Source organism: Musca domestica, unplaced genomic scaffold (genome assembly GCF_030504385.1).
Source record: "Musca domestica strain aabys unplaced genomic scaffold, Musca_domestica.polishedcontigs.V.1.1 12, whole genome shotgun sequence".
NCBI classification, from domain to species: Eukaryota; Metazoa; Arthropoda; class Insecta; order Diptera; family Muscidae; genus Musca; species Musca domestica.
In genome coordinates, this window is record NW_026712155.1 from 8,320,398 (window position 1) to 8,339,284 (window position 18,887).

An 18,887-nucleotide genomic window follows, 5' to 3' on the forward strand; every position below is an offset into this window, starting at 1 on the left:
GCTACATACACAGGCCGTTCTAAATGTCTTTACAAAGATTTTTTCGTTAGTTAGATGAAGTCGAAATTCTTTTTATACCCTCCACCTCGTAGACCCCATAAAGTATATACAGGGTGAAATGAAATAAGCTGCACCAACTTCAGACTGCTGTCTTTTCTAAGCCACTCGTCCGACAGCTGTTTAAATTATTCCAGTGGCAAGTCATTATATTGTTTACGAGCGTACAAAAGCATTTTGGTGAGAATTTTCCAGAAAAAAATTATTCGTGATGGAATTCAAGCGTGGTAATGTGATTTCTTTATATTTGGCTGGAAACCCACAAGTGGCTATCGTTAGAGCACTCCAGCATTTAAATGTGAATAAATCTTTTGTGTTTCGAACCTTCGCTCGTTATCGTGATACTGGTAGCGTATCCGGACGTCAAGGAAGTGGACGGAAGAAAACAGCGACATCAGCAGAAATGGTGCGAAAAGTAAAGAAACCCGCGTCGCAGTGGCTGAAAAATGGCTCGTGAGCTGAACATATCGCAATATTCCATTCGGCAAATATTGAAAGCAGAGCTCGGGGTAAAGCCATTGAAATTCCAAAAAGTGCCAGAACTTATAGCGCAACAGAAAGAAAATAGACTCAAAAGAGCTAAAAGATGCTTGGCCGAAAGTGGTGAACTGCCGAATTTGGTTTTCCCCGATGAGAAGACATTCGTTGTCCAGCCGTTTTTTAACAAACAAATGAGGTCAGCTGAAAATGTGCACCTTCGGTTAGCCACCAGAACTCAAGCGCCGACAATGATGATGGTGTGGGCCGCAATAAGCTATTGGCCGCTCTCCGCTCGTATTAATCAACTGTGGCATCTGAATTAATGCCGTATGTTATCGCGAAAATATTCTATTTTGGCCGAAGACATTGGACATTCTAACAGGACTCAGCACCATCGCACTCAGCACGCGCCACCCAAGAATGGTTACAAAATGGGGTTCCGCGCTTCATTTCCAGCGCACAATGACCACCAAAATCTCCGGATACCAACCCGTTGGACTATTGTGTCTGGAGTATTGTGGAAAGCAAGGTTGTCACTAAAAAATACCGAATTGTCGATCACCTCAAGCAAGCGCTTGGCCAGGAATGGGCCAAATTACCGCAGATCGACATTCGGCAGCGTGTGACGGTTTCATTGGCCGTTTGAAGGCCAATTCGAACAAATCTAAACTTATTCTAAAATTTAATGCTATTTCCGACATTTTTGCTTTCATTCAATAAAATTAAAAAAAAAATGTACAAATTATGGCGTTTGACTTTGTTGTATTTTTTTATCTCACCCTGTATGTCGATATTAATAGAAGTATTTGAATGTTTTCAATGGTTATACGATTTTTATACATTCGAGAATAGGAACCCTTTTCGTGGACCTCTGTGGATAGAGAACCTACTACAAGTTCTATATGGACAAGGAATCATCTAAAGGCCTTCAACAGATCGGAGACCTTCCAGAGTCTTCTTCTGTGTGTAGAAAAACATCCAATTCTTTTCTTTTGCTAACAAAATCTGAAGATGCAACCTTTTTTAAACAACCTTCTAAAGTTAGTGGTTGTTCTCGTTTTTCAAGATCTGTTTTAGAGAAGTAACTAGGGGACTCTCCCTCGAATTGCTTTTACATAAAATATGCATGTAGGACTTAAATGGAGGGCAGAGCTCCAATCTCATTTTTTTAGAAATATTGTTGTGGGTGTTTTAATTGTGAGACTAAGGTCTTCCATAGAGTCTTCTGTTGATGGAAGATCTTCTATACATTCAATCAATAAGATATTAGCCTCCATAAGACTAACAAGTAAGCAAAGATCTGTAAACCTGAAATCTTTTTAAATTCTTTTTGTTTGATAGAATTTAAAAAAATCTGTTTTAATTTGCAATTAAGGGTCCAAATTTCAAATTTTGGACAGATCTGAAACCTATATTTTCACTTGCAGAATATTTAATGTACGGTTCATTTATTTCTCAATCGATCCAGAAGTGACTTTTAGGATTACAAATATTCGCAGTTGAATGGAAATCTTGGAAATCTTATGATTCGTTTCACACTTCCGAATTGGTAGACTCTGCCTCTTGCCTTAAGTTCTTACCCCATTCAAAACTTATAGAGCAACTGCGAAATCAGGAGATTTTTCTGTTTTTTTTTTGTCCATATCAACCCTCCAGGCTTCTATTCTGAACCTAACTCAGCTCCATTCATTCCTGAAGTACAGGCCATATTTTCGACCTGTAGCCTGATTACAAATCAATAGCAATATTTTGAGGCGTTACAATCATATTTTAACAAAAAAATATTTTATAATATAATATAATTTTTAATATAATTTAATGAATTATAAAAATTAATATAAATTAATTTACTGCTTCAGCGACACATATCCAAATCCAGCGATGTTTCAAAGGCTGAAATTAAAAGAAAAATAATTATTTATTTCTAATAATACCTATATATTTTTCTCCCCAAACTTACCTTGTTTCGAATCACTCAATAGCTGGCAATTATGGGCATCCATTTCGCAAGAATTTGGAAATTCTAAAAAGCTATTTCCATCGGTGGCACAAATCGGATCATAATTGTCTGGGCAAATCTGGGGGCAGGCCGCACGATTTTCCAGCGGTTGAGCTAGACACGTTAAACACAAAACTGATAACAAAATAAAAACAATCACAAATTTTGCCAACATTATTGCGATTGGGTGGTAGTAGTTCGTCACCGAGAAGTTTCCGGATAATTGTTTCACTTGAACGCTACGTTGAACAACTGAGCAACGGCTGACGGAGTAGAAGGTTTTTATAGCAGCCACGATTATCTGTTCAATTATTTGGGTCATTATCGCAAAAAGATAATTTCAATTGATTTTTTTTAATAAACAAAAATATTCCGAAAAAAAAACATTCAAGAAGCCTCAAGTGTCTGGCGGATTTAAAATTGCATAGGCAGAGATATTAATATCACCAAAGTTTATTGTGAAGCAAAACAAATTAAATGAACCGTTCAGTAAATGGAAAACCTCGGAGATCTTCGGTAGCTAACAACCCCGAAATGTCAATATTTAAGTAGTTATGGCCATTTTAAAATGTGAAAATTTTCCTCTTTAAAAAGCTAATCACAGAACATAGCTTAAAACCCCGAAATGTCAACATTTCAGGAGTTATGGCCATTTTAAATACAAAACCTTATCACAAAACAGCTAAAAACCCCGAAATGTCAATATTTTAGGAGTTATGGTCATTTCAAAAAACGTTTTCTTTCCACTTTAAAAAGCTGATTACAAACCATAGCTAAAAATCCCGAAAGGACAATATTTAAGGAGTTATGGTCATTTTAAAATGGCTCCAATAAACCCTAGTGCCCTACAGGGTGAGATGAAAGAACTGCAACCAACTTCAGACTGCTGTCATTTCTAAGCCACTCGTCCGACAGATGTTAAAATTATTCCAGTGACAGCTCATTATATTGTTAACAAGCGTACAAAAGCATTTTGGTGAGAATTTTCCGGAAAAAAAGTTATTGGTGATGGAATTCAAGCGTGATAGTGTGATTTCTTTATATTTGGCTGGAATACTAAGTGGCTATCGTTGCAGAACTCCATCATTTAAATGTGATTAAATCTTTTGTGTCTCGTACCATCGCTCGTTGCTGTGATACTGGTAGCATAGCCCAACGTCAGGGAAGTGGGAACATCAGCAGAAATGGTTTGAAAAGTAAATCGAAACCTGCGACGAAGTGGCCGACAAATGGCTTGTGAGCTGAACATATCGCAATATTCCATTCGGCTGTAAGTTCAGCCGGGCCGAACTTTGAATACCGTCCACCATTTGGAACGAATTTGGAAATTTTCAAAAAATTAAATCCTTTAAAAATTCTGTTAAAATTTTAAAAATATCGAATATAGCCGTTATATTGGGGTCTATATGACGTGGACCTACATAGGCATTTTCTGTGTTAAGCCATTACCATATTCAAATTTGAAACTTGAAATAAACGGTGAATAACGCAGCTAAAATCATCAAAATTTCGTATATAGGGAGGTACCGTTATATCGGAGCTGTGCGAAGACCTGGACCATCATAGACAATTTTCTGTCACAGGCTATAGCATCCATTACGAACTTCAAATACGACATCTCAAACAATTTCGGTGGGTATTGTACCTAAACTCGTCAAAATACCGAATATAGGGAGGTACTGATGTATAGAGCCTATAAAAAGACCTGGACCTGCACAGATACTTTTCTGTCACAGACTGTAGTTCCCATAACAAACTCTAAATACATAATTTGAAACAAATCCGGTAAATAATGTCGCTAAAATCATCAAAATACCGAATATCGGGAGGTATCGTTATATGGGGGCTATACGAAGACGTGAACTTGCACAGGCAATTTTGTGTCTTAGGCTGTAATATCCATTTCGAACATCAAATAACAAATTTGAAACAATTCCGGTGAATAATGTCGCTAAAATTATCAAAATACCGAATATTGTGAGGTATCGTTATATGGGGGCTATACGAAGACGGGGACCTGCACAGACAATTTTCTTTAATTGGCTGTAGTATCCATTTCGAACTTCAAATGCCAAATTTGAAACAATTCCGGTGGATAATGTCGCTAAAATCATCAAAATACTGAATATCGGGAGGTATCCTTATATGGGGACTATATGAAAACGTGGACCTACATGGCCCATTTACGAACTTAACCTGCCTACTGGAAAAATAAACATGTGTGCAAATGTTTAGCCTTCTATCTCAATTCGTTCAAAAGATAGCGTGATTACAACAGACAGACAGAGGGACAGACAAACGGACACCGCTAAATCGACTTAGAATTTCACGCTGATCAAGAATATCTATACTTTGTTGGGTCTGACATGAGTATTTCGGGGAGTTATAAACGGAATGACAACGTTAATATACCCTCCATAGTATGGTGGAGGGTATAAAAAGTGCAAGAACTTGCACCGCAACGGAAAGAAAATATACTTAGAAAATAGAGCTAAAGAGTTGCTTCGCTTGGCCGAAAGTGGTGAACTGTCGAATTGGGTTTTCTCCGATGAGAAAACATTCGTTGTCCAGCATTTTGTATGATCAAACACAATGATCGTGTTTACTTGCCAAAGAGGTCAGCTGAAAATGTACACCCTCGGTTGGCCACAAGAACTCAAGCGCCGGTCATGGTGCTGGTGTGGGCCGCCATAACAGCCTATGGTCGTTTTTCGCTCATATTAATTAAACCGTGGCATCAGAATAAATGCCGATTATTATTGCGAAAATATTCTGGAGGGTGTATTAAAGCCTAGGGCACGCAAAAATTTTGGCCGCAGACCTTGGACATTCCAACAGAACAACAGCACCATCGCACTCAGCACCCAAGAATGGTTATAAAAAGAAATTTCTCGCTTCATTTCCAGTGCACAATGGCCACCAAATGCTCCGGATACCAATTCCTTGGACTATTGTGTCTGAAGTATCCTGGGAAGCAAGGTTGGCACTAACAAATACCAAAAGTGTCGATCACCCCAAACAAGCGCTTTGACGGGAATGAGCCAAAATACCACAGAGCAACATTCGGGCAGCGTGTGACGGTTTCATTGGCCGTTTGAAGGCCATAATTCGTGCTTATTCTTAAATTTGATGCTATTTCCGACATTTTTTGCTTTCATAAAAATTAAAAAAAAGAATTAAAAATTATGGCGTTTGACTTTGTTGCAGTTTTTTGGTTTCCCACATAGGAATGTGTATATGGATCTTCCTATCTCGCCGAGATGAGTCGATCTAGCTATGTATGTCCATCCGTCCGTCCGCCTATCCATGTTAATTTGTAATCAAGGTCGCAATTATGAACCGATCATAACGAAATTTAAAATGGAGGTGGGGTTATGGTCAGAATAGAACCGTATTGTTTTTGGAGATGATCGCACGATATTTAGGGGTTGAAATGGACCAAAATCAGAAAAATTTCCTAATTTTGCAGTTGCTCTATAGGCCACAATTATGAATCAAACGACGCGAAAAATTACATGGAGTTAAAGTTTAGGAGTGACCAGAAACCTACATACCATCGTAAAATAGACCCTAACTTTTATGTAAGAAAATAGAAAACTGCCCACTAAACCGCGAATATTTTCCATCCCAGCCAAATCACAAATACATTAAAAGGTCACTTCTGACCATTACAGTGATGCTAATAGCCAAGAAATCGGATATATATTGCAAAATAGGTACAATATATATGTAAAAAAATTGATCTTATTTATTTAAGAACCGCTGGACCGATTATCACAATTCCCATCAATTCGGAATGGTCTCTTGCCAAAAAACGAAAAAAATCTAAGAAAATCGCGGAAAAATATACCAATAAAAAGTGAATATCTTTTGTCGATTTTTTTTTCAATTTTTGTCATATTTTTTATCGCATGCGATGTTTTCAATTTGACTTACAACTTTGAATTGTAAATTTTCTAAATTTTTTACACCCCCCAACGCTACGTTTTAAGGGTATTCCATGCATATCGCAATTATCGTCTGATCCTCACGAAATTTTGCATGGGGGTAGGGTTAGGGTCAGAATTAAAGCCTATTGTTCTTAAGATGTACATTTTGAGGTGCAAATGGACTAAAAAATTTAATTTTTTCTAATTTTGTAGTTGCTCTATAGGCCACAATTGGAACTAATCGACAGGGAATTTCGCATCAGAAGAAAGTTAAAGTCAGGGAAGAAGTCTAGTATTTTGGGTGACTGTAAAATGGACCACAACTTTCGTGTGAAATTGTTTTGATTACTTAACAACACTACGGAGTGCGTAAATATTGGCCAAATTTTCCGGGTCAAAAAACTAAGGGTAACCTCTGAGCGGGGCTCTTTGACATTATTTCAAAAACGAAATCTTTCACAATGTATTTGGATATAAGGGGACTTCGAACATATTGTAGTGTTGTAGGGTATCACATGGTCGGCCGCACGACTATAGCCTTACTTTACTTGTTAATAATAAAATCAATTATTTTTATTTTTTTCTTTAACAAACATTTTATTTTCGTCATCGTCTCAGCATCTCATTTTCAACATAAATTTTCCATTAAAACGAACATTTAAACGGGGATTTTATCGTTGTTCTTCGTCTTTATTATCTTCAACAGCATTCGTTCTAAGCTTCTCTCTCTCGCATACACTATCGTCATCATCATTAATATACATGACAATAATTCTCATTACCTTTGTTACAGTTTCAACATTTATATTACAAAACAATACACACACACAACAGCAGCGCTGCAGACTAAGCAACATTTACATACATACATACATACATATTTTTTTATTTATTTTTTTTGGAATTTCGTTTCAAATCGCCTTCACATAATTAAGGATATTTCTTTAGTTTTTTAGGATGGTTCTTGGTTTCTCAATCATTTGTTGTTCTTTTTTTTTTTTTTTTTGTAAATATAATTTATAGTTGTTCTGATTTTATGGTGACGAAAAATCGTTTCGAATTTTTTATTCACATACATTTGACTAAAAAATAAACATTTATTTTTTTCATGTTTTTTTTTCGGTTTTGGTATTATACATCAATAGAGAAAAAATTGTTTCTGTTTTTTTTTTTTGTGATACGAGTACTTTTGAGATTAGTAACTATTTTTCATTCGTCTTCAATTAATTTTTACTAAATATATTTCTATTCTTTTTTTTGTTTCTTTTTTGCTAATAAAATTTTAAAACTTAATAATGATTCTTTTTTGTTCTTTTGCAGAATGGTGAGATTGGTGTTTGGGTGAGTTGGTAAGTTTTAGTTAAACACGTTCTAGCCAACTGTGTTTTTGTTTTTTGTTTCCTGTTTACATAGGATAGCTAGGGCCAACAATACCGACCATGGATTTCGATAAGGTATTCTGAATACACTTACTTCAATTGGTTTTGAAATTGAATAAATTCCCCCACTTCAGAGGTCATAGGATCAAATTTAGCAGGTCTGGTAAACCAGAATATACTTTGACAACTTCTTAAAGTTCTATATTGGAAAAATTATGTTTTTATGCCAAATAACTAATAACGGTGGTGGAGGACCTTAAAATTATATTCTCGAAAAAGAACTCTTTTTAAGTTATTTTTTAAACAAAGGACATTTAACAGTTATCCTTTACATGGAATTGCCACTTTGTATATATATAATGAGGACCTTCTCAAGCTGAAGCTAAAGTTTTTCACAAAAATTGTCTCTGACTGAAAATCGTTCATATTTTGAGAAAAACGCGTCAAAGATCTTCAAGGCCTTCCTGTCTAAAAATTGAGGATTTTTTAAGGAAAAAATTAAAAAAAAAATTTTAAAAAAATATAAAAATGTTCCTAAAATTTAGAAAGTCTTTCGATTTCTTTAATTTTCTGAAAATATCATTTTCATGAGACAATTTTTATTATCATTGATTTTTAGTCAAGAGGTCCTCTAACTGCAGGAGCTTAGAAGGTCTTGACCCTTTGAGAACATTTTTTTAAAGGCTTCCTGAATATTGAGCGTTGAAGAATTTTTTCAAAGGCATCCTTGCCAAAAAAAACTGGGATCCTTTTGGGGAAATGTTTCAAGGCCATCCTGGCTAAGAATTGAGATTTTTTTAAGAAAAAAGTTTTTAGGAAATTCTTTCGTATATTAGAAAAACTCCCAAAATTTAGAGAGTCTTTGAAACTACTCTCTCAAAATATCAACGATTTTTATTCAGGAGGTCCCTGATACAATTTTCATAAATAAAATCATTGATTTTTGTTAGAAAGGTCTTTTATCTGCAGGAGCTTAGAAGGTCTTGATCTCGTGAGCTTTTGAAGAAATTTATTTTAAGGACTTACCCGTCAAAATCTTGGATTGGAACAGTTTCAAGCTAAAAATTGAAGTTTTTTTAAAGAAAAAAAATTTTTTTTTTTTTTGAAATTTTTTCGTACATTAAAAAATTTCTAAGGAGAAAGTCTTTGATTTCTTTTCTCCAGATATCAACCATTTTTCTTCAGGAAGCCATTGAGAAATTTTTCATAAAAAATTATTGATTTTCAGTAAGGAGGTCCTTTTAGCTGCTGAAACTTAGAATGTCTTGATCTTTTGAGAAAATGGTTTCAAGAACAAACTAAATGGTAGGTTTTTGAAGATGTTTTATTGTCCAGAACCTCCTTGCCATCTCCATCTTTAAAAAGGGCAACTTTCAAGGACTACATGGCTAAACGTTTAGGATTTTTTATAGATAAAAATCGACTTTTTTTAGAAAATAGTTTTGTAAATTTAAAAGAAAACAAGGATTTATAATTTTTTTCAGGAAGACCTAAGATAATATTCATAAATTAAATCATTGATTAAGAGCAGGTCCTTATATCTACAGAAACGATGGTTCTGTAAATTAAAACTTTTCAAGGACCTCCTCACTTAAAACGCTTGATCTTCTGAAGAAAATCTTCCGAGGAACTCATGAAGTTTCCACGAACTTTGAAGTTTCCATAGTAGGACATCACTGTGCCCTTATGAGATTGAGTGGAAAATTAAACATCTACGATATTTTTGGAGATCCCTGTATGGCGTGGCTTTGATAGAATAACTACAAAAGATCCTTAAAGATAACATCCCACATTGAGCTTCAACATCTAATCTATGGATAAGATGTTGAAGTAACGACTTCCATAAATTGTATACACCATACTCCTTTTTTGTTTTTACTAGCGAAATTCTTCAGGCAGTTAGAGGTCCTCCTCGTCGTTTATCTTCTTAAGAAATATGTTTCATGCATCTTTGAAGAAAAAATAAAGGATCTTTTGAAGAAAAAGGACCTTCTGTATAAAAGTTCTTCTATAGACAGAATGATGGTTTTCTATAGACGATAGGCCACCTGTAGGTCTTTTATAGACAGAAGATTCCTGAAGATCGTCTACAGACAGAACACTTCCTGAACGTCATTTATAGGCATAAGACCTCCTTAAAGACTTTTTACAGACCTATTGTATAGATCGAGGACCCCTTGTTTGTCTTCTCCTAAAGGTCTTCTATAGACACAATACCTTTTGATGGTTTTCTCTTGAATGTCTTCTCCTGAAGGTTTTCTATAGGCAGTATACCTCTTGATGGTTTTCTACAGACAGAAGGCCACCTGTAGGACTTTTTTTAGACAGAAGACTTCCTAAAGATCTTTTTTATACAGAAGACCTCCTAAAAGACTGTTATAGACCGAAGACCTCTTGAATGTGGTCTAATGATCGAGGAACTCATTTTTGTCTTCTCCTGTTTGTCTTCTGAAGACCGAGGACCTTTTGTTTGTCTTCTCCTATAGACAGAATACCTTTGGATGGGTTTCTTTAGATAAGAGGCCCCCTGTAGGTTTTTTATAGACAGAAGACTTCCTGAAGATCTTCTACAGAGAGAGGACTTCCTGGACGTTTTTATAGACACAAGACTTCTATATACCGAATACCTCTTGAATGTCTTGAGTAGACCGAAGAGGTTCTGAAGGTCTTCTATAGACAGAAGACTTTCAGAAGGTCTTCAAAAGAGAGGTTTTCTCAAGGTCTTCTAAAGATAAGAAAAACTTCTGATGGTCTTCCATAGATAGAGGACCTCCTAAACAACTTCTATATACCGAGTACCTCTTGAATGTCTTCTGTAGACCGAAGAGGTTCAGAAGGTCTTATAGAGACAGAAAGCCACCTGAAGCTCTTCTATAGACAGAAGCGCACCTGTAGGCCTCCTATAGAAAGAAGACTCCCTGAGGGTCTTCTAAAGATAAAAAACTTTTGATGGTCTTCTATAGACATAGGACATCCTAAGAATCGTCTATAGATAAAGGAAGGAAGATAAAAAAAGATAAAGGACTTCTGAAGGTAAAATTCCTCCTGGTGGTCTCCCCCTCCAAAATGGTTTAGAAATGAATGTCGGCGTACGTCCCTCATCTTCTTAGGGTTTCGTATTGAAAGATCATTCAAAAAAGGAGGGATATCTTTGAAGTAAGTGTATTTTAACCAGTCAATACATAGCGACCCTTAATTTTTTTTTATTTTTTCGAATATGAGTTTTTGTGTGATTCCTCTTTTTTCTTTTAATTTTAAAACATTTTTTCGTTTGTTGTTCCGTTTTTTTTTTTTTTTTTTTTTTTGATTTGTTGTCCATTTTTCTTAAAGTTTTCTTAGATTCGATATACATATAATTCGCAAAATATTTTCTATATATAATTTTTATTTATTTATTTTTTTATATAAATAAGTATCGTTTAAAGTGGTTGTTTTTTTCTTTTGTTTTTATTTTTTGGTGCTTTGTTTCTTTGTACGTTGTTAGTTTTGTTGTTTATTTTAAATCTGTTTTAAAGTTTGTGTTTTTATTTTTTGTGCATTACAATGGAACTTATAAGAAAAAATGAAATATTAAAAAATTAAATAACAATTCATTGTTTAAAAGCAGGAATATATATATGTAAGTGGTTTGATTTTCTTCGAAAAAAAATCCTTTATATCATCATCTTTTTGAGTTAAATTAGTAGTTTTTTTTTGTTTCTAGGTTGGGTTTGAGTTTAGAACATTTAGTTTAGATAAGGTTTGTGACCTTGTTAAAATTTGTATATATAAATTATAAAATAATATAAATTATTAAAAAATCATTTTTCATTGAACACATAAAGAAATCTAGAAAAACAAGTCTTATGGTCCAATTTTCAAATAGCCTTACATAAAAAAAAATTAATATTTATTAACACAAATATTATACAAAAAATAACTAAAATATACAGTAGAATGTAAAAAACTCAGACATAGATAAATTAACACATAAATTATTAGTTTATTAATAGTTAATTTTTTACAAATATTTATAAATAATTTGATTTAGAATTGGCACAGAGATATTCTTTTTCTTGAGATTTCGAAAGCTGTGCCACAGTATTTTGGAGTAAAAAAGGAGATTCTTTGTTGTTCTTGGCAGTATGAAAAAGGAAGCAATAGGGGAAAAAATTATGAACATTTTCCGATCCCAGAAAATGCTATGCAAATTATTCCTCAAAAAAATAAATTCAAAAAAAATTAAAGGAAAAAAAATTGTAGATTAAAGAAGTTATATTTTATATTTGGCTGGAGAACCACAAGTGGCTATCGTTAGAGCACTCCGACATTTAAATGTGAATAAATCTTTTGTGTCTCCTACCACCGCTCGTTACCGTGATACTGGTAGCGTAGCCCGACGTCAAGGAAGTGGACGGAAGAAAACAGCAACATCAGCAGAAGTGGTTCGAAAAGTAAAGAAGCGACTTGATCTAAACCCGCGTCGCAGTGGCCTCGAAAATGGCTCGTGAGCTGAACATATCGCAATATTCCATTCGGCAAATATTGAAAAATGAGTTCGGGGTAAAGCCATTGAAATTCCAAAAAGTGCAAGAACTTACACCGCAACAAAAAGAAAATAGACCGAAAGTGGTCAACGCTTGGCCGAAAGTGGTAAACTGCCTAATTTGGTTTTCTCCGACGAGAAAACATTCATTGTCCTGCAGTTTGTAAACAAACAAAATGAACGTATTAACTTGCCAAAGAGGTCTGCTGAAATGTGCACCTTCGGTTGGCCACCAGAACTCAAGCGCCGGCCAGGGTGATAGTGTGAGCCGCCATAACAGCCGATGGTTGCTCTCCGCTCGTATTAGTCGACCGTGGCATCAGAATAAATGCCGAATATTATTGCGAAAATATTCTGGAGGGTGTATTAAAGCCTTGGTCACGCAAGGACCTTGGACATTACAATATGACTCGGCAACATCGCACTCAGCACGCGCCACCCAAGAATGGTTACAAAATGAGCTTCCTCGCTTCATTCCCAGCGCCACCAATGGCCACCAAAATCTGCGGATACCAATCCGCTAAAGTATTTTTGAAAGCAAGGTTGGCTCTAAAAAATACCAAAGTGTCGATCAACTCAAGCAAGCGCTCCGCCGGGCCAAATGGGCCAAAATACCGCAGAGCAACATTCGGGCAGGGAGTGACGGTTTCATTGGCCGTTTGAGGGCCATAATTTGTGCCAAAGGTGACCTATTCGAACAAATCTAAACATATTCTAAAATTTGATGTTATTTCCGACATTTTCTGCTTTCATTTAAAAATTAAAAAAATTTAAAAATTTTGGCGTAAGATCTTTGTTTGCAGTTTTTTTATCTTACCCTGTAGATATCGCAGTAACCTCTTCGATTATAAGCAGACTCATTTTTATTCAAATTTTTTTTTATGGGTCTAATCAGATTTTGTTGATCTGTGTATTCAGAGTTTAAGACCTGACATCAGTTATTTGATTATTTGCTTTATAACCCAACCTTTGATCCCTGGCCAAAGTTCAGACTCCATCACTCCATTTTCCAAACTGCCAACAAAAAATTAATAAATTTCAAATTAACCCAAAATGGGCAGGGAGAAGGCCAATCACAAAATACATTTAAACCAACGCATTTTGACGTCAATAGTTGTTTCTTTAAATTCCAATAGTCTGGGTGTAGTTCCATAGCGAAATAGGGGAGCTGTACCGATGATATAGGATAAATATTCAAATATTTTCAATATTCCCAAGGAATAACAAAATTTCACAGATCCACTCTCGTAGTAGGTAATTCTTTGAATTCAAAAACACTTTTTGAAAAGATTTAAAAAACGTAAAAAATTCCTGAACATTGTACGTCTAGTGCGTGGCTGATTTGTTGTTATTCATGCAGCTGAAAGTAAACGAGAAAGAAAACAAAAAAAGGAAAGAGAGGGAAATATTATATAGAACACATATATGGAATCAAGTGTAAGGCAAAAATGCAAAACATAAGTGAGATTAGTCAAGTCTACAGAGATACATAAAAAAGGATGGACAAACAAGAAATGGAGATCTACGGCAGGTCTCCGATATAAGGACGAGGACATCCAGAGGGTCCAGAGGGAGGACAGAAGACCTTTTGAAGGTCTTCTACTGTTAGAAGACCTCACGAGTGTCTTCTATAGACAGAAGACCTTCTAAAGGTATTTTATAAACAGAAGATCTTCTGTAGTCAGAGGTCCCATTGAGAGTTTTTCGTAGGCAGAAAACCTCTTAAAAGTCTTCTATCTATGAAAGACCTTGAGAAGACCTTCTATACATATTGATAGGTCTTCTATCTATAGACGGCATTGAGAGATATTCTCCTGAGGATCTTCTATTACCAGAAGACCTTTTTAAAATATCTTCCAAAATACCTTATCTTGGTCTTTTATAGACGGAAGACCTCATGAAGGTCTTCTATTGACAGAAGACCTCCTGAAAGTCTTTTATATACTGAAGACCTTTCTATAGATAGAAGACCTTCTGAAGGGTTTCTAAACACAGAAGACCTCTTGAAGTTCTTCTAAGAATGGGGACCTCCTGACGGTTCTCTATAGGCAGAAGACCTTCGAGAGGTTTTCTATCTATAGAAAAGCTTCAGAAGGTCTTCTATCTATAGAAAGCTACAGGAGGTCTTCTATCTATAGAAAGCTACAGGAGGTCTTCTATCTATAGAAGAGCTGCAGGAGGTCTGCTATCTATAGAAAAGCTGCAAGAGGTCTTCTATCTATAGAAAAGCTGCAGGAGGTCTTCTATCTATAGAAGAGCGGTAGCAGGTCTTCTATCTATAGAAGAGCGGTAGCAGGTCTTCTATTTATAGAAGAGCGGCAGGAGGTCTTCTATCTATATAAGAGCGGCAGCGGGTCTTCTATCCATAGAAGAGCGGCAGCAGATCTTCTATCCATAGAAGAGCGGCAGCAGATCTTCTCTCTATAGAAGAGCGGCAGCAGGTCTTCTATCTTTAGAAGAACTTCAGAAGGTCTTCTATCTATAGAAGAGCGGCAGCAGGTCTTCCATCTTTAGAAGAGCTTCAAAAGGTCTTCTATCTGTTGAAGAGCTTCAGATGGTCTTCTATTTTTAGAAGAGCTTTAGAAGGTCCTCTATCTATAGAAGAGTTTCAAAAGGTTTCCGGAATACAGAAGAGCTTCAGAAGGTCTTCTAGCTATAGAAGAGCTTCAGAAGGTCTTCTATCTATAGAAGAGCTTCAGAAGGTCTTCTATCTATAGAAGAGCTTCAGAAGGTCTTCTATCTATAGAAGAGCTTCAGAATGTCTTCTATCTATAGGAGAGCTTCAGAAGGTCTTCTATCTATAGGAGAGCTTCAGAAGGTCTTCTATCTATAGGAGAGCTTCAGAAGGTCTTCTATCTATAGGAGAGCTTCAGAAGGTCTTCTATCTATAGAAGACTTTCAAGAAGTCTTCTATCTATAGAAGACCTTCAGGAGGTTTTAAGAGGTCCTCTACTATAGCAGACCTTCGTATGGTCTTCTGTATATGGTAGATCTTCAGGAGGTCTTCTATCTATGGAAGACTTTCAGGAAGTCTTCAATCTACAGAAGACTTTCAGGAAGTCTTCAATCTATAGAAGACCTTCAGGGGGTCTTCTATCTATAGACCTTCAGGAGGTCTTCTGTCAATAGAAGACTTTCGGGAGATCTTGTGTCTGTAGAATTCTGTCCACAGAATACGTCCTGATGGTCTTCTACAGACAGAAGACCTCCTGTAGGTCTTCTACGTACAGAAGATTTCCTGAAAGATTTTAATAGACAGAAGACCTCTTAAAAGCCTCTTATAGACAATAGACTTCCCAAAAGTCAGCTATAGATAAAATTCCTCCTGGTGGTCTTCTTTTGCTGGAAGACCTCCTGAAAGTCTTCTATATCTAAAAGTCATCCCGAGGGTCTTCTGAAGAAAGACAACCTCCTGAGGCCCTCCTATTTATAGAAGAGCTTCTGGCCGTCGTTTTTTACAACCTGGAGCCCGTTGATGCGATGTAAGTCTCGTTATTAATTGGGTATTAATTTTAAAAATAAAATCAGTTGTATAAAAATAATAATTAATTAAAATAAGTCTACAAAAATTATATATAAATTCTAAATTTTAATATTTTTGTTGTAAATATAAATATAAATTGGTTTATAAAAATGTACACATGTACGTTCTCTACGAGTCTGGGTTGTGAGATTGGTTAAAGCATTATTTATTTTTAAAAGCTACAATATATTTTCTTTGTTATAAATAACATTTACAATAACTACATACATATATATTTTGTAATTTATTTATGAACAAAAAAAGCTTTTCAATATTTCTAAATAAAATTTGCGTTTTTTTGTTGGAACAACATGCAGTTTTTTTAAATGGATTACTACAGTAGAACCTCGAATACTGTCAGTTTTTTTTTTATTAAATTTTATATGACATTAATCAAAAATGATTACCCAAAATTCAATTTCAAAACCTCATTCCCAAGAATTGGGAAGTTATCTTATGCGGAGGTTCCACTGTTTGGTAAAAAATTTTATCTTTTTTTCAGAATTTTCTTTCATCAAGCAACAAGCGACAATAATTTTTCCTACTAAAAGGTACTAGGTTCACGTTTGTTTTTTTTAATTTAAATAAAATTATTTTTATTTTCTGGAATTAAATGCATTGTGTTTTAGATTCAAAGGTGGTGTTAATAGTGGTCGTATTATTCATTAACTACTTTTGTGATGGTTTAATTTGCATTGAATGGAATTGATTTTATTTTTAGTTAATTTTTGGAAATTTCCGTGCTTTTAGTTGTGTTTTTTTTTTTTTTTTTTATAATAAATTTTGCTATCTACGAACCAAAAATACCTCGAATTGGAAATGCAGTAATGATGTTTTTGATGAAAACTAGTAATATAGTATCAGTCGGTTTTGTCGACAGATTTATACCCCCAGCCTTGACTTATGCTTATTCAAACTGTTGGCCCTTTATGCGGGAGGTTCCGAAGCAGTTGGCCAATATTGACCAATTCGTATCTGACCTAAGACTGATAAAAAAAAAACATTACAACGTGCCAGATTTTGACTATATCTACTACTTTCCACACTTTATACGAGATATGAGCAAATTTTTGGAAAATGTGAAAATATGAGGACCGATGTATTCCATTTTCATACTTCACCCAATACAGATAAAAATATTGGTATGTGCAAAATTTGAAGGAAATCCAACATTCATATTCAATTTTATGCAAAATCATAAATTCCGATAAAATCCATATTCATCTCAGGTTTCTGGTAGAGATAAATATTTAGATATAGCAAGTTGTTATGACAGATAAAGGTATTGAAATTTGGGGTGGTCCGATATACCCCATCTTCACAGCAGATCTTGCGTTAGTAGAAATAATGGGATATACGAAATATGAAGAAAATCGGATACTTATTTCGGTTTTTATGATCGTTTTGGTTATTCAAAGCTTGGACCCTTTGTGGGGGAGGTACCATAAGCAATAGACCGATCTCTGCCATCTTTATAACAGATCTTGCCTTAAAGAAAAAATTGAGATTTACTAAGTCTTGTGTTAATAAAAATATTGGGATATTTGAAATTTTAAGCCAATCGAACTCTTATTTCCCATTTTATAAGAGTCATAATTACTCAAAATTTTTGGCCCTTGATGGAGTAGATCGATATTGTCCATTTTCGCACCTGATCTAGCACTGATGCAAATAATAGGTTAAGCTAAGTTGGAGCAAAATCGAATTATCCTTTCTCTTTCTGTGCAGAAAATTATTTTCTTTGAAAAATGTTGACATTTTGTGGGAGAGGTACCAGAAGGAGTGGACTGATATTGCCCACCTCCGAATTCAAATCTAATATTACGATGTACCAAGTTTGGACCATGCTGATACTCCCTTAGAGAGTTATCGTGCGCACCAGTCAGCAAGCCAGACAGACGGACCGACATCCCTAGATAGACTACAAATGTCCTGAAACGGATTTGGTCCAAATGTTTGCCCCTATGCGTTCACAACATTCAAGCCCCGAATTTAGTGCATTTCTATACTTTTGGTACGCTTATTGTACGAATTTCGCAAATACCCCTTGGTTCATCGGTCCTGCACAACATTAAAGACCCTCATTTCAATTTTCAGATTTCCAGCTCTATGCCTTCTCAAAACACCAAATTTAGTAGCACAGGGCACCTTTCGTACGTTTTATTACGTATTTCTAACTCCAGCTGTATATATCAACCCCATCGTGCAAGAAGTGATCCTTATACCAAATTTCAGAGTTCAAACTTCATCCCTTCCCTAAAAACCAAATTATGCAAAATTTAGTTCTTTTTGTACTTTTTTGGTGCGTATTTCCAAAACCACCTTTTTATCTCAACCCTATACAATACCAGGGTCCTTAATGCCCCATCAGCAGTGACCCCAACACCAAGATTAAAAATTTCCATCTCTATCTATGGAATTCAACCCCTATCCGTTTGCCCAATACAATGGATTCAAATTTTAGCACCTTTTGGTACTTTTCGTACCTTTATAGTTCAAATTTTCAAACACACATACAAATTTTCAAGATTCTAGATTTAGCCGTTTCCCCTTGCCGTTGATGATTTAGTCACTTACACTAACTGACTGACTAAAATCTTAACATTTTGGGTGAGCGTCACTCTTGGTCCGAAGGTGTCCGATGAGGTTGGGTTTTTTAAATTCGTACTAGAATAGTACGAAAAGTATTAAAAAGTACTAAATAGGGTCCCCTTTGTATTTGAGGAAGCAGTAGAGCCAGAGCTCTTAAATTTGGAATGAGGGTCATCAGTTTATCATGGATGTAACAAAGGGTTTTTGGAAATTCGCACTATAAGTGTACGAAAAGTACTAAAATGTACTACATTTGGTATCAATTCGTATCATGTGAACGGTTAGAGCTAAAAACTTATGGAGGAAGTTTTCGAAATTTGTAGTCATGTCCAAAGAACTAATAGTTCAATGAACTAAATGAAACTATATTTAGTACAATTTCGGACCGATAGATCTGGAATAC

General features: G+C 35.3%; 2 protein-coding genes across 2 annotated transcripts in view; both read right to left on the minus strand.

Moving 5' to 3' along the window:
• Nucleotides 1-2,343: 2,343 nt before the first annotated feature.
• Nucleotides 2,344-2,804, minus strand: LOC131800635 (enhancer of split M1 protein-like). Its single transcript, XM_059118168.1, has 2 exons — nucleotides 2,498-2,804; nucleotides 2,344-2,430 (listed from the first exon to the last, which is right to left on the minus strand). Exons 1-2 carry the CDS (start codon nucleotides 2,709-2,711, stop codon nucleotides 2,393-2,395), a joined length of 252 nt encoding a protein of 83 aa, XP_058974151.1. The 5' UTR covers nucleotides 2,712-2,804; the 3' UTR covers nucleotides 2,344-2,392.
• Nucleotides 2,805-7,134: 4,330 nt separating this feature from the next.
• LOC101901207 (neurofibromin) overlaps nucleotides 7,135-18,887 on the minus strand; it is a 38,931-nt gene continuing 27,178 nt past the window's right edge. The window contains exon 24 of the mRNA XM_059118164.1: nucleotides 7,135-13,729. Within this exon, the coding sequence (XP_058974147.1) occupies nucleotides 13,722-13,729 (8 nt within the window). The 3' untranslated portion in view covers nucleotides 7,135-13,721. The remainder of the gene's footprint in view (nucleotides 13,730-18,887) is intronic.

Excerpts from the sequence above, each read along its gene's own strand:
- LOC131800635 (XM_059118168.1), bottom strand. The coding sequence starts at position 2,711 with ATGTTGGCAAAATTTGTGATTGTTTTTATTTTGTTATCAGTTTTGTGT. Across the intron at positions 2,431-2,497 it reads ATTGAGTGATTCGAAACAAG|CCTTTGAAACATCGCTGGAT; the intron begins GTAAGTTTGGGG and ends TTTTAATTTCAG.